Source organism: Geotrypetes seraphini, chromosome 15 (assembly GCF_902459505.1).
Source record: "Geotrypetes seraphini chromosome 15, aGeoSer1.1, whole genome shotgun sequence".
Taxonomy (NCBI): domain Eukaryota; kingdom Metazoa; phylum Chordata; class Amphibia; order Gymnophiona; family Dermophiidae; genus Geotrypetes; species Geotrypetes seraphini.
The window spans coordinates 38,793,849-38,810,650 of record NC_047098.1 but is presented as its reverse complement, the minus strand read 5'-3'; the positions used below and the strand labels follow the sequence as shown (position 1 = coordinate 38,810,650).

The 16,802-nt window shown below is 43.0% G+C and overlaps 1 protein-coding gene across 1 annotated transcript in view; it reads left to right on the top strand.

Moving 5' to 3' along the window:
* Window positions 1–5,254: 5,254 nt before the first annotated feature.
* The window catches only part of LOC117349409 (transmembrane protein 211-like), a 253,462-nt gene continuing 241,914 nt past the window's right edge, over window positions 5,255–16,802 (top strand). The window contains exon 1 of the mRNA XM_033922848.1: window positions 5,255–5,856. Coding sequence (XP_033778739.1) covers window positions 5,563–5,856 — 294 coding nt within the window. The 5' untranslated portion in view covers window positions 5,255–5,562. The remainder of the gene's footprint in view (window positions 5,857–16,802) is intronic.

Here is a 16,802-nt window from a genome sequence, read left to right as displayed (position 1 = left end):
ATACTCCCATAGCCCAAGGGCAGCATGTCAGGAGATAAAGAAAAGATTTGGATGTATCAACTAATTTGGAAATATTTATTTTGCAAGGTCTGTGCAGGTCATCAACTGGGCCAAAGCAGGGATATTCTGAGCTTGTCACACAGTGTCTGCAAAAAAACGGGATCCCTTACTTGGTTTCAAACTACTTTGCAATTGTTTAAACATATAGGGCTCCTTTTACAAAAAGCAGTCCTACCGATTAGCATGTGCTGAATGCAAAGAAGCCCAGGGGAACTGAATGGGCTTCTTTGCATTCAGTGTGCTGCCAATAGCATTGCTTTGAAAAAAGTGCCCTTAGTATGAACTTTGAAATACATTAGTTCAACTTTTTATTAAGAAACACCCTTAGCAAATGCTTTGCATCTTATGCCTTATTTTGTTGCAAAAATTTAATTGCAACTTTATCTTCTTAACTAAGGGGGGGAATTCATCAATGGGTGCTAAGTCATTTAGGCCTAGATTCTCTAAAAGGTGCTGTTTTTTTAATGCATCAGTAAGCACCCAAGCTCGGAAAAAAACCAAACGCTGTTTATACAATGTTGTTAACTGAGTTTCAAGGCGCCTATTGGTGCTTAAAAAAATCTGTGCCGGAATCGCATCTCCATAGGTGCTTTAGGCCACCTAATGCCACCGTAGGCGTGGCTAATGCCAGACATGGCGTTAGGCGGCCTAAAGTGCCTAAGGAAGCATGACTTACTTCAAAGGCAGGTACCGAAAATGTAGGCCTGGAAAATCCTGGCCTACATTTGCAGTGCTGACCTTTGCCAGAGGCGCAATTGTGTAACCGGCGCCATCGCATGACTGACACCCAACTGGTGGCTGCGTTTAAGGCAGCTGCCAATATCGGCGCCGGTTGGAGAATCCAGGCATTAGTGTGCGCTAACCACTAAGATGCCCATAAGACTATAATTGGCGTCAGCATTTAGCGCACGCCAAATTGCTTAGTGCCTATTGAATTCCCCCCTAAATGTCATTTTGCTGAAACTCATCTTAATGATCATTTCCTAAATGACATCATTTTGAAAACAGGGATTAAGTTGTTTAGTTGTGCCAATGACATAACTGTCTTGGTCCCAGTCTCAATTTCACTCCCTCAGATCAGGCATATAATATCTGAAGTACTTTTAATAATTGAACAGTGGATGGCCGAATTTAAACTAAATTTTTCTATGTTTCCCCGTGCCAAACCACCACTGATACAAGTGTGACAGTGAATTCAGTAACTTACCAAGTTCTCCCTATTATTAAAATCTTAGGCGTTATTCTGGATTATAATTTAACAATGAAGAATCAGATAGACGCCTTGGTGTGCAAATGTTTCCATACTTTATGGAAACTACGTACCATAAGATCATATTTTGGCGTTCCATCATTCAGATAGTTAGTCCAGTCCCTGATTTTGAGTCAATTAGATTATTGTAACATAGTTTACATGGTTGGTACTCAAAAAAATTTCCCAAAACTACGTATAATTCAGAATGCAGCTATACGCTTGATCTTTGGATGAAAAAAGTATGATCACATTACTCCATTTTTTCGTGAGCTGCATTGGCTGCCATTGGAGGCTCGGGTGATGTTTAAATTTGGTTGCATCTGCTATAAATTACTATTTGGTCTTATTCCCAGCTATTTAGTAGATTCTTTTACTTTTGTTAATGTAAAGTGTCCAAGACGATCAGTTACGTTCTTCTTATTCCCTTCTGTCAAAGGATGTAAATATAAGAAATACCATCAACGTCTTTTAGCCTATCAAGCAGCTTCTTAGGATAAAGATTTAAATTCCCTCATCTCTAATGCTGGCTCGTATCAACAATTCAGGAAAAACTTAAAAAACTATTTGTTCACTAAATTTTTTAGGTAATTGACTGTATCCATCTTGAATGTCTACTTACTTTTGTAAACCACATGGATCTTTACTGTTATGCGGTATAGAAGAAGACTTTTATGTTATGTTTTTTACCCAGGTTTTACAGCATATTGCAGTAACACCTGTCAATAATAGTACATTTGTTCGTGGGTTATTTGGAAAAATGTTGGGGGTCCTTTTTCCAGACACCAGTACAAATTGTATGAAGATATACCTCATTAACCTGCTTATGTAAGGTTCCTGACCACATGTGCATTAATGTAATGATAGTTTATAAGCATTAACACAGGGCAAGTTGTGAGACCAATGGTGTGCTATGAGCAGAGGGAATGACATGGTGACAGAATTTGTCACCGTCCCTGTGGATAACTGCGGGGAAACCATCCCCCATGTCATTTTTTAAGGAGAATGGGAAGAATCATAAGAACATAAGAATAGCCTTACTGGATCAGACCAATGGTCCATCAAGCCCAGTAGCCTATCCCCACGGTGGCCAATCCAGGTCACTAGTACCTGGCAGAAACCCAAAGTATGAATGGGCACAACCACTGACCCTCAAGCCTTGCATTGAAGAATGCTGGTGTAGAAGGACTGAGGTTGAGACAGACACTAAAAAATGACTCAGGATGGTTAGAACATACTGGGACAGAATGTAGGTCCATCAAGCCCAGTATTCTGTTTCCAGCAGTGGCCAATCCAGGTCACAAGTACCTGGCAGAAACCCAAAGAGTAGCAAAATTCCAGAGCTGAGATTGTGATGTCATAATGCCTCATTCCACCAGTGCCTAAGAGCTACCCTCATCAGTGATGTCACAATGGGTTCATTATCCTATACTTGGCTCACATAATAATCATCGTATGAATGGGCACAACCACTGACCCTCAAGCCATGCATGGAAGAATGCTAGTGTAGAAGGACTGAGTTTGAGATAGACACTAAAGAATGACATGGGACAGTTTCCTGCAGTTATCCATGGGGATGGGGATGATGACAAATTCTGTCATCATGTCATTCACTACAGGTTGAGTCTTTTTATTTCTTGGGACATGTCCTTAGCATGTTGCACCTGCCCTAGGAGTGAAATACTGTTTTTCATTTAAAATTTCTGACTTTTAATCTGTTATAGCTATCTGTCCAGTCACTTTAGCTGATATTTCTGTTACATCATCCAGCACTGCTGTACCCCCATCATTGTCATTTGCAGCTGCCTCTTGATGTTATGTCCTACCTACAGCTGCACATCAAAGGAGTTTGATGGATGATCACATGATGCAATCTGACAAATCAAATGGGCTTCTTCACCTTTTATTCCAAACCCTTCAAAAAATAGGGTTATCATATGGCTCCAGGAAAAAAAGAAGACAGATTGAGACATCCATGTTTTACATCCATTATGGAAGTAAAAAACAGATGTCTCAATCCATCTGCCTTTTTCTGAAGCCATATGGTAACCCTAGTCACTGATAGGTACTGGGGTCCATATGTTTTGAGACCAGGGTGCTATATAATTTCAGCATGTCCGTGGCTCATAATGTATTTCTAACTGAACTGAAAGTAGCTTCTCAGAATCTTGAATTTGCTTTCTCTTCGCTACAACATTTCGTTGTTGTTAGTGCCATCATCTCATGCTCGAGTCCTAGCGACTTGATGAATTGTGGATCTAAAAAGAAATTGGTTTTGTGCTAGCCCAGAAAGGTCCTCCAGCGGCATCCCCGTGGTTGTTTTCAACATGTCTAGCCATCTGATTGCAGGTTGCCCTCTTTGTCTGGTTCCTTCGACCTTCCCAAACATGATGTCCTTATCCAGTGATCTCTCTCTCTTCTGATGGTGTGACCAAAATAAGACAGTTGTAACTTCATCATTTGGGCTTCGAGTGACATAGCCGGTTTGATCTCTTCCAGAATCGATTTGTTATTCTTCTAGCAGTCCGTGGCATGCCTAAAATCCTCCAGCACCAAAACTCAAATGAGTCAGTCTTCTTTCTGTCTTGTTTCCGTAGTGTCCAGCTTTCGCATAACTGACCACTGAAAAAATGAGTGCATGGACAAGTCTGATCTTCATTTGCCTTTTGAATACCTTGTCGAGAGTCTTCATTGAAGAGCGACCAAGTACTATTCTGCAGAGTATTTCCTCCCTGCTAGTTGCTTCTTTGTTTACGAAAGAGCCAAGGAGATTGAAATCCTTTAATCTTCTATTCAATTGCCTTCAAGCTCAAAATCTTTACCTTTCTTCAGTGGCGTACCTAGGGTATGTGATACCCGGGGCCCATCATTTTTTGACACCTCCATGTAAAAAAAATATTTTTAGGAATAACCTTTGCTGGTCCGATGCTGAAAAAACTGCCGGCCTCAGCAGTGATTCTACTACGTCGCCCCCAGCCTCTGCCATGATCCACCTGGGCGGAAACAGGAAGTTGCATCATTGGCAGACGCGGAACGCAAGAAGGGGAGCCGCGGGCGACGTAGCTGAATCACTCCGAGGCCGGCAGTTTTTTTCAGCTTGATGGAAGGTACAGGGACATCGGACCGGACGAGAAGGCTGGGAACATGCTGGGCCACGGGGGCTACTCAGAGCCTTGGGGCCGGGCCGTGACTCCAAGGCTGGGAACACCCTCATAGCTGGCACCCGGGGGCGGTATGCCCCACCCCCTGCCCCCTTGGTACGCCACTATCAAGTCGGAAGATAATGTCTTCTGTCTCGTGGGACCCTCGACCACCAGAGGGCATCCACTGAAAATCAGGGGAGGGAAGTTTCATGGGGACTCCAGAAAGTACTTCTTCACCGAAAGAGTGGTGGATCAGTGGAACAGACTCCCACTGCAGGTGATTGAGGCCAGCAACGTGACGGATTTTAAGAGAAAATGGGATGCTCACGTGGGATCTTTAAGGGAGTAAATTCAGGGGGGCAGATACTTGGCAGGGGCAGACTCGATGGGCTATGGTCCTTTTCTGCCACCATTTTCTATGTTTCTACCTTTCTTCATTATAGGTATGAACAGTGATCTTCTCCAATCAGTTCGCCACGTATTTTCCTTCCAAATCTGTTGACAACAATGTGTAACAGTTTCAAACATTTGTTTTAGTTTTAAAAAAAAATGTTCCAAAAAGCAAGTAAGTGCCTGCTTTGAAATGTTGTTGGCTTGCACTTAATTTCTCTCATTGTCCCCCCCCTCCTTAGGTTGCTTAGCCCTGCCTTCTCCCCAAGAAAGAAGCCAAAGAACTCGGCACACCACTGGGCTCATTTGACAAGGCGCTGCTTTCATCTCTCTCTTTTCAGACTTCGCCACGTTCCTCTTGCCCGTCTGGATCGAGCCTAAAGCAGAGAGGTTCGGACGTAGACTAGGCAAAGGTGCTCGGCTGCCTAAGCGGGCGACTACGCCCTAGGGGGGGCACCTGCCGGGATTCTAAGGCTGCGATCTCCCCCTCCCCCTGTCTCAGAGGGATCACCAGCGCTGGGCGGACTCACTAGCCTCCCTCCCTTCGCGGGAAGGAGCCCAAACTTTACCGTTAATCGCCACCACCACCGTCTTCTTCATGGGCATTTCCTGCCCCCCCAGAGGCTGCTTATGAGCGTTTTCTTCTTCTTTTTTTCCCCGGGGGGGGTGTGTGATGTAACCGGAGAAGGGCGACGATGGTAGCTGGTGTCTAGAGCTCCCATGCATTCGTGGCTGGATCGGAAGAAGCCGCCGGGGCTGGAGCTGCCCGCGGGCTCCTGGAGCCCGGCTCGGAGGATGCTGGGCTGCGTGGGCTGCTTCTGGCTCCTGCTGTCCTCCTGCCTGGCGGCCGTGTGCGGCTTCGGCTTCGTCTCGTCGGCGTGGATCGTGAAAGGCGAGGAGCCGCTGAGCTTCGGCTTGCTCTGGCATTGCTCCCGGGGCCCCGCTCAGGTCTCCGGTTGCCACACTTTCGGGGGGCTGCGGAGATTCAACGAGATTCCGTCCAGTTCTTGGCAGGTAAGTGCGAGGGGGGGGGGGCAGGCAGTAAGTGCTTTTAGGGTGCTGGTGGGGGGAGGGGGGCGGTGCCACTTTTAGCAGAGTTTGCTCAAAACAAGCAAATCTAATCTTCATTTTATATACCGAATCTACTCCCTGAGGAGCTCGACTAGGTTTACAGTTCGTTAAAAAAAAAAAAAGAAACATAACAAGTAAAAACTGTGGGATAAAAACAGAAATTGGTTGGAAAAAGTTAGAAAAAAGTATGTTGAATTGCTTAAAAATGACTATAGGGCCGCCAAAATCAAATGAACTATTGTGAAAACAGCCAGGTTTTTAAACTTATTCGAAATTGAACTAAAGCCAATGGATAAAGGCGGTTCATAGTCCAACGCGCGAAGACGTCTGAGCGCAATTGTCCGCGCACATTTGCCTTGTGCGCGTTTGACTTGCCACCGATAAAGGCAGCGGCTGCGAGGCTGGAACTGGGTGGTGTGTCCCTGCAGGTTGAGTCCTTCTCATCTGGTAGTCTTGATGGAAACAGAAATACTGCAGCTCTAGCTAGAGATATCTTTTTCTGGTTTGAAATTTTGAATCCAGGCTCGTTAGAGAGCCAACAGGAAGTATCAGGGTCCTTCTGTCACCCCATGCTGGGGACATTGAAACCCAGGCACATATAATAGCACATCTGTATCGGCCTTCGTTTGGCCTCTCTCGCCAGTGACGAACATTCCTTGTGAGGTCTGCTTCAGCTCCCCACTGTGAGGTTAGGAAGGTTGTTCCTCACTGCAGAACGCAGCAAAAGCAACTTCGACCAAAAGGAAAATCTGATGAGGCGTGCAGCTTAGATGGTTTGTAGGAACTGAATTCTGCCGAGCAGAATTGGTGCTTTAATTTCTCACATAGGTTGGTGGCGGACCTGGAAATGTTTGTTACCTTCCACCTTGCCATCAGTTCATTGGACTGTCTCCCTGGCAAGATCCGCTAGGTTCGTCTGGCTCTCGGGCAACTTTCCAGGAAATGGAACTCTGTTACCTTTTGTCGGGAAGGGGTAAAACACGGACCTTAAGGACCTCGCGGATCTAAAACCGCACGTCCTTAAAAATCCGAGCTCCGTGCATTGACAAGTCCGCCTTCGCTTTCCCTGCAGCTCAGCTCAGGCCCCCGGCTCCCTTGTGGACCTCACGGATCTGAACTGCACGTCACATCCTTAAAAATCCGAGGTCCGCGCCACTTTTAGTCTCTGGCTCTGACAGAGCTCTATGACAATTGAACTCTGACGGATCCTAGCATAGGGAGGGAAAAGCATTAGGATCCGTCAGAGTTCAATTGTCATAGAGCTCTGTCAGAGCCAGAGACTAAAAGTGGCACGGGCCTCGGATTTTTAAGGATGTGACATGCAGTTCAGATCCATGAGGTCCACAAGGGAGCTGGGGGCCTGAGCTGAGCTGCAGGGAAAGCGAAGGCGGATTTGTCAATGCACGGACCTTGGATTTTTAAGGACGTGTGGTTTTAGATCCGCGAGGTCCGCGTTTTACCCCATCCCCCTTTTGTCATCATATTCTTTAATTGTTCTTTCTTGTCCAAGTACAGTATATATTGCATTTCTTGCATTTTACGGGTACGCACCTCATACTAGGGCCATGTTTCCCCCTTCCCCACCAGCCTTCATGGTTTTTTTTTTTTAAAAAAAGTCTTTTTCAATTGTTTTACAAGGAAGTGCTGAAAAGTTCTCAGCCCAATCAACCAACTAACTTCTTAAATTTTGAGCGTTAATTTGCCACTGTAGCTGAAAAGAGTGTTATCGTATTTTCGTTAAGTGCCAATCCCTGTGTTTTGATATTGTTTCAGACCATTGATTGAACCATATCCACATCAGTCCCTTCTTGGTTTGGCTGAGAACTTTTCAGCACCCCCCTCCCAGTTGCTTTGATTCATTCCTCGGATTTATCAGTGGCAAGCTTTCAAAAACTCGATAGGGATCAGTGTTGCGGCATTCAAATGTGGCTGGGCGTGATGGTCCAGGACCCAGCTTACTAAAACTTGGAGGTTTTTTTTTTCCCTTCAACCTCCTTAGCAAGTAAATGCTGCACCAGATCAAAAAGGGAGGACGCATAATGATTTTGCTTGTCTAACTGAATTACCTATGGAGAGGGGCTTTTTTATGTGCTGTTGCCTCTGCCCCAAATCATCATAATTATACAGCAAAGCTGAGATAATATAAGGACCGCAACCTTTAAATATACAGATGGTAACTGGGTTACTGGTATCCCAGATCCACTTTTAAACGATTGTAATAGTGTCTCAGAGACTTCTGGCCAACAGGTTTGGCATTCAGAGTTCATATTTCTTGGTCTGTTGCATGCGTTGAAAAAAATAAAAAATAAACTTTTATAGCAGAAAGGGAGAATCTGTACTGATCTGCAAACTGGAAGTTTTGGGGGGAGACGGGTGGAGAAGAGAGGTGACAGTCATTCTCCTCACTCAGGGTATTTAAAAAAAACATTTGTACGGTGAGCACCAGGATTGTTTGGAGATTTCTTCATCTTTTATGCTTCTCCATCAAAAACCTTCGCATGGGGTTCGGCAGCCCCATTTTAAGATCCTTCTTGTTTATAAGATCCACAAGGTGACAGAAATGTGACTGTCTGGTGTATCTTTTCTTTTTACCCTATCTACATTACAAGACAGCGATTTATGGTCCAAATCGCCTCATACACTCCGGAAATCTGCACCCAGGTAGTAATTCACTTGTCTATTCTAATTGTATTTTTGATATAAGGATGATTAGATCTGATCCTTATAACGGGATTCCCCTTGTATTTCACTTATATCCTAGACTGTGAACATAATCGTTCCAGAAAATGTATGGCATGACATCTGTGCGGTATTTAAAAATGGATTATTCATATGACTAGCAACATATCCATAATCGCAGCAACCTGTCATTTTTATTCATTCCGCGTAGCAAATAGAATTCAGAGCACGTAATCCATAACGATCCTGTCCTCTGTGTCATTCCATTAAACACATTCCTGATTAGCAACTATTCCCTGCTCAGCTAATAAATGCCTTCGTTCAAAACCCAGGGACTGTTCATTTACCGCTCACATGGCTTTTGCGCCCAGATGTTGGTTGCTGGTTGGGAAGCTGCTGTGTTCTTACTCCAGCTGTGAAATATTCTGGGTTCCTTCCACTGGGAATTTGTTCCATGATATTTACTTAGTGAGACTTCACAATATATAGATATAGTCAGCATGAGGGGAGATGGTGCTTATGGACAAAAAAAACGTATGATTAAATTGATCCCAACCCTTCAGAAAATATTTAAGAACTAGTAACTGTTGTCAGAATCCCAGGATTGTGGCAGGTATTCATGGGGGTGTCCGATTCCACAAGATCTACTGAGTCTTAACTCCCAGGTGCTAAGGTTACTTGCAAAGTTGGTATCCAGCAGGAAAATGTTACTGACAGGAGTGATGGAGGAAAGATTTTTGTCCTAGTATTTCTTCTGCATGAGGAGTGCATGGGGGAGAGAGTTCCTGGGCTCCAATTCTCATCTTAGATATAGAAAGTGGTAAAACTTGTAACCCAGCTGCCTTTAATTCCATCCTCTTAAACCACCCCAGTGCCTCTAGTGCTCTTTGCCCCGCCCCCTTCTTCTTTTGTTTGAGTTGCTGCTGTGATGCAGGCACAGTATTGAACCTTTTGGTGACAGAGCCCTAGATGGAATCCCTCACCCCACCCAGCATACAGTATGAACTGCTTTCTTACTAAGGGATACAAGTTTTTTCCTCCTGTTGACCCTGGACAAGTCACTTAACCCACCATTTTGCCTTAGGTACAAAAACAGATTGTGAGCCCCCTAGGGACAGAGAAGGTACTATACCTGCACAGAATATGTAAACTGCTTTGGTTGTATCCCAGAAAAGTGACATATCAAATCCACGACCCTTTATTGCACAGAATTTGCTATACTGCTCTGTCTAAAAGAAGGTCAAACTGGTTTACATAGGTAATAAAATCAAAGGAAGTAAAAACACCATAAAATTGATAGCATAGACCTTAAATATTAGTCATCACATTACAAATTAAGGAACTGAGGGCAGGATTTTCAAAAACCCGCGTTAAAAAGCGAGTCTGCTAACGCAGCCGTTTTGATAGTGAATCTAAAAAAGCGAGACATTTTCAAAAAAAACCCCAAAAAACCTGCATGCAAATAAGGTCAGCGGATAGCAGCTGAAGATTCGCTAAATTTGCATGTACCCATCGCCCTGAGGCTCTGATTGGCCCAGGTTGTATAAGGCCCCTCCCATGAAGGGGCCTAAGGCTCTGATTGACCCGGATGCCTAAAGCCCGTCCTATGGGGCATCCGGGCCAATCAGAGCTTTAGGTCCCTTCACAATGCATCTGGGAAGGGGCCTGAGGCTCTGATTGGCCCAGGTTGTTTAAAGCCCCTGTGTGGGGTTGGGGGGGGGTTGGGGGTCGGTCGGTCGAGTAAGATTGCATTGGGGATTTGTGCAGTGGGAGAGTGCGGGCATCTCTCCTGCCGCAGGGGGAGGGTCCAGGTCAGGTTGCGGCAGGGATTTGTGCAGCAGGAGAGTGTCACCGTCGTTCCAGGGTGGTTTTGCCACCACTGCTGCAGGGAAGGGGTGTTGTGATGCAGCGGAAAGAATGGGCATCTCTATTGCTGCATCACAGCACAGGGGTTTGGTTTCTAGCAGTCTGTGACACTGACTAGCAACCCTGGACCAGTCGCTTTTTTTTAGTCGCCAAAAGCCAATACTGCTTTTTAAAAAATGGTTCGGCATTTTTAAAGAATCTACCGGAGGGCTCATTTCAATGTTGAAGAGTCCATTTGCATATCAGTGTTGGAGACTGCTATAATCCTCGCTAAAGAGGGTGATGATCCCTTTTGATAATCCGTTGCTAAACTGCGTACAGGCTAAACTGCCAGAAAACAGTTTAGCGACGGCATTAAAGTTTTGAGAATCTGGCTCCGAGAGTAAACTTAAGGTACTACCCTATCTTCAGGTGTTCCAGAAATCTGTTTAGAAGCATAAAGTACAAAACCTATGCCAATGCAAAATAAAATGTTTAAGTTGAGATTTAGTGCAGTCCAAAAAAACAAGGCAAACAACCCCACGGTAAATACACATGGTCATGTTATATCTTTTGTACTATAAGATCTAATTGTATTCAATAAACTCTGTTTAATCTCAGGTTGATGTGTACAGTTCCTTCTCCACTTTCTCTTTGGTAAGTTGAATTTGAACATAGGGAATGGCTGTTCTGACTTAATATAAGGAGGTAGGTTGTTGCAAAGACATGGAACATAAGAATATAAGAATTGCCACTGCTAGGTCAGACCAGCACGCGGTGGCCCCCAGGTCAATGACCAGTGCTCTAAATGAGTCCAGCCTCACCTGGGTACATCCAGTTTAGCAGGAACTTGTCCAACTTTGTCTTGAATCCCTGGAGGGTGTATAACAGACTCTGGAAGAGCATTCCAGTTCTCTACCACTCTCTGGGTGAAGAAGAACTTCCTTAAGTTTGTACGGAATCTATCCCATTCTCAAAAATAACCATCCAAAATGAGGTTTTTTTTTGAGAATGGCCTACTTCTACATTCAAATTATAGCACAAACACACAAAAATGTTTTTGATACAAATTCCACACTTCAAAATAGCAAATTATGTCCAAAGTGGAATACAAAGTTAGGATTATATAATCAGTTCTTGAAGAAAAATAATTTCTTCTAAATTGGTTGCCTTATGCTTTTAGTATTGAGTCACCACTTCTTTTGAAAGAGGAAGGAGAAAAGACCTCAGACGGGTTTTTTATTCCATACAAATCAGCTGAAATAGCTGTTAAGCTGAATGAAACCATATTATAATCATTGGTCTTCCTCCTCCTCCTATACTTTTCTAATGTGCAAAATACAGCAATCCCTAAAATTATTTAAATTACTTTATTAAATATGTTCACTTATCTTATAAATTTAACACTGATCCTGCCGGGCCCGTTTCGCCCACACGCTTCTTCTGAGAATCAGTTCAAAAATCAAGGCTGGAAACATCACAGCCTGCTATATACAATACAATCGTAAGTGCAAATAAACCGGACACCAGCTTAAAGGTCTCTTAAAGCACCAATACTCATACGACTGCCACTGCCATACCGTTAAAAATGCAAACTTGGATTTTCAGCTCTGATAGAAATTAAATCGAAAAAAAGAAAATAACTGCAGATGGTGGATGATGAAACGTGTGCTTGTTTGTGAATTATCAAGATCATGAGGGGCATAGAGAGGGTGGATAGGGACAGATTCTTCAGGCTGAAGGGGACAACAGGTACGAGGGGGCATTCGGAGAAACTCAAGGGAGATAGGTTCAAAACAAATGCAAGGAAGTTTTTCTTCACCCAAAGGGTCGTGGACACTTGGAATGCGCTACCGGAGGAAGTGATCGGGCAGAGTACGGTACAGGGATTCAAACAGAGACTGGACAGATTCCTGGGGATAAAGGGATCGTGGGATACTGAGAAAGTATAGAAACCCAACCAGGTCGTGCATGTGCAAGACCGGAGGGCTAGGACTTCGATGGGAAGATAGGACTCATCAGGAAACCAAGGTGGCATGGGGGCCCCTTCTGATGATTTAGACAGGTCATGACCTGTTTGGGCCGCCGCGGGAGCGGACTGCTGGGCTAGATGGACCTATGGTCTGACCCGGCGGAGGCACTGCTTATGTTCTTATGTTCTTAAGCCACATTTTGAATTAATTTGCATTCAAAAACAAGCACATCCATCACATTGATTAGCAATTCTGTTCTATTTTCTTTAGTTTCACCGTTGTTACAATTACTCATACATAGCTTAGAGAACTTTAACCCCCCCTTTTACAAAACTGCGAAAGTGGTTTTTAATGTCAACCGGCATTATATGAATTCTATGAGTGTCAGAGCAGCGCACAACATTCAGCGTGCCGGCTGGTACTAAAAACCATTTTCATAGTTTTGTTTAAAAAAAAAGAGGTGTGTGTAAATAAATAACTCTCCATTTTTCATTTTTTGTTGGTTTTGCAATTTTATAATTTCAATTATGTGTCGTGAAAAACATTTGCTCCATTTAGTGTGCTGGACCTAAAATAAAAGTTTGAGAGACACTGCACTAGAAGAACCAAATCATCTGAATTGAGAACAGAATGAACCTGTGCTACCATGAACAAAAAAATCTGATTGTCTACTCATAGACATGAAATCACTGAACAACTTCAGTAAATAGGCCCCTAAGTTTTCTGCATCTATTGGCTAAAGAAAGGAGGTTTCTTTGGCTGTCACTTCTGTCTAAATCAGACTGAGAGTTAGAAGTTGCTAATGCCAATCATGCTAATCATTAGTGAATAGGTCCCACTGCATAAAAAGTGACATTCATAATAATATATCTTAGTGCACACTTAGTGGAGGGACACACTTCAGCAAATCTAGTCATTAGTGAAGTACTTTATTGGATCAGCACCATTAAGGCACTACAGTAAAGTGAAGTCTCTCCTCCCAATTCTAATCTGGAAAATAGAGACTTAGAGCTTTCCCTTGTGCTGTGTCTGAAGATGAAGGCTAAAGCTTGTAATATTGTACTTATAAAACCAAGAACTTCCATACTGTAATAGATCGAAGGTCCAACAAGCCCAGCATCCTGTTTCCAACAGTAGCCAACCCAGGTCCCAAGTACCTAGCTAGATCCCAAGTAGTAAAACAGATTTTATGCTGCTAATCCTAGGAATAAGAAGTGGATTTCCCCAAACCATCTCAATAATGGCCTACGGACTTAAACCTTTTTTAAACCCTGCTAAGCTAACTGATTAAATGGGAATTATGGTTAACTGTTCATGAATGGTTAACATGCAGCAAGGTGTGAGTCATTTCCCTAATAATTTAAATCAGTCTAGTACAGCTTTTGGATTGTATACATCAGGAGATAAAAACAGGCTCTGGTATGGATTATTGCATGCTGTTGAGCTGTGACAGTAATGCACTTTTATGATCTTCTCAGGCAGAGTACAAGAAGCCATATCTGTTAGTCTTTTTCAAAGACAACAGAGCGCCTTTGACATCTTAAGCAGTTTTATAAATGCAAAGAAGCTGCAAATGTCAACAACAGTTTGTGTGCCTGCTGTGGAATGGAGTACATCAGTTTATTAAGCGCTCTGTACTGGAGATAATAGAAAAACCGAAGACCCAGACATCTTCATCCTAAGAGACCTGTTATTAGCACTCAGTGCACTGTGCAGAGATTCCTGAAGCTGAAGAGAAAAGCAGCATCAGTATTGGAAACTCTGTATATCACATGTAAAATGTGTGGATTTTCTGAAAGGAAGGAGAGGCATTTCAAAAAATGATCATTAAATACTATCTATGTGTTCTTCTTTAGGGATTATGATACTCAGTCCATGGTTGTTGCTTTTTTTTTTTTTTAAATAAGTTCTATTGTATAATTCTTTATAAGTGTATCTTATTTCTTATTTTTTTAATGTTTAACTCTTTGGTTAATTCATGATGTACTGTACTCTGTGATGGGGTTAAATGTTCTGGATAGGCATTTCACTGTTGGACATAATTAAATAAAGCAGGGAATGAAAATAAGCAATCACGTTAAACACAGAGGGCCACATTGTGGGCAGAGTTTTGGAATAGCACAGGGGTAGGGCACTCCAGTCCTCGAGAGCCGTATTCCAGTCGGGTTTTCAGGATTTCCCCCAATGAATATGCATGAGATCTATTTGCATGCACTGCTTTCAATGCATATTCATTGGGGAAATCCTGAAAACCCGACTGGAATACGGCTCTGGAGTTCCCTACTCCTGGAATAGCACATCTGTTACCCAATGGGTTTATTTCTGGCAACATCAAGAAAATCACAAGCAGCCCCTTTCTACAGAAACTGAAAATAACTACACCATAAACTGTAGTAACCTTGCACATACTTTAGATCAGTGGTCTCAAACTCGTGGCCCAGGGGCCACATGCGGCCCGCCAGGTACTATTTTGAGGCCCTCAGTATGTTTATCATAATCACAAAAATAAAACAGTTTCACTATAAATTACATTATTATTAAGACTTAGCCAAAAGGAAAGATTTATAAACTATAAAGAGTTTTACCTCATGCAAAATTGTCATTTCTTTAATAAGACATTAACTATTTTTTCTGAGGCCCTCCAAGTGCCTACTTGGTACTAAAGGTGGCCCTGCAAAGGGTTTGAGTTTGAGAATTGAGACCACTGCTTTAGAGTTATGCTTCTAAATTGGCATTTTTGAAATTTTACTAGGGCTGATCATTTAAACTTATGCTAATAATTTCACTAAGGTCCTAATTCTTAAATCCTGATGTCTTCATGCTAATAACAGTAACATAGTAAAACATAGCAACATAGTAAATGGTGACAGATAAGGACCCGAATGGTCCATCCAGTCTGTCCAATCACACACGCTCTATAAATTAATGTTTTAATTTAAATTGTTCTTTTTCTTAGATATTTCTGGGCCAAAATCCCAGAGCTGTGCTTAGGTTCCATCTACTGGAGTCTCCGTCAAACCTCACTTCAGCCCATCTTCAGATGAATGGCCATATACAGGATATAGACCGTGCAAGTCTGCCCAGTATTGGCCGTAGTTCTTCAATATTTTCTGATTAGAAATCCTCTGTGTTCATCCCATGCTTTTTTTTAACTCTGTCACCATTTTGCTCTCCACCACCTCACTCGGGAACACATTCCAGGCATCAACCACCGTCTCTGTAAAGAAGAATTTCCTAACATTACTCTTGGGTCTACCACCCCTCAACCTCAAATTATGTGCTCTGGATTTACCATTTTCGTTTCTCTGGAAAAGATTTTGTTCTATGTTACTACCTATCAAGTATTTGAATGTCTGAATCATTTCTCCCCTGTCCCCCCTTTCCTCTAGGGTATACATATTCAGGGCTTTCAGTCTCTCCATATGTCTTTTGGCGCAAACTTCCTACCATTTTCGTCACCTTCCTCTGGACTGCTTCAAGTTTTCTTATGTCCTTTGCCAGATACGGTCTCCAAAATGAACAAGTGGGGCCACAGCCAACGACATATACAGTTGCATTAACACCTTCTTCTATTGGTTATGCCTCGCTCTATACAGCCTAACATCCTTCTGGCAACAGCCACCGCCTTGTCACACTGTTTCTTTGCCTTTAGATCTTTGGACACTATTACCCCAAGGTTCTTCTCACCATTCATGCATATCAGCATCTCATCTCCCATCACATATGGCTCCTTCAGATTTCTAATCCTCAAAGGCATTACTCTGCACTTCTCTGTATTTAATTTTAGTTGCCAGATATTAGATCATTCCTCTAACTTTTGCAGATTCTTTTTCAAGTTTTCCACTCCCTTCTTAGTGTCTACTCTGTTACAAATCTTGGTATCATCTGTAAAAAAGGCAAACCTTTCCTTCTAACCCTTCAGCAGTGTCGCTCACAAACATATTGAACAGGATCGGCCCCAGCACCAATCCCCGAGGGACTCCACTACTCACCTTTCCCTCTTCCAAGCGAATTCCATTAACCACCACCCTCTGGTGTCTGTCTGTCAACCAGTTTCTAATTCAGTTCACCACTTTGGGTCCTAACTTTAGCCCATCAAGTTTGTTCAAGAGCCTCCTATGAGGAACTGTGTCAAAGACTTTGCTGAAATCTATGTAAATTACTTCTAGCATATGTCCTTGATCCAATTCTCTGGTCACCCAATCAAAAAATTCAATCAGGTTCATTAGGCCATGATTTACCTTTAGTAAAACCATGTTGCCTCGGATCCTGTAACTCATTAGATTCTAGGAATTTCACTATCCTGCCTTTCAGCAATGCTTCCATTATTTTTCCAATAACCAAAGTGAGGCTTACCGGCTTGTAGTTTCCCACTTCATCTCTGTGACCACT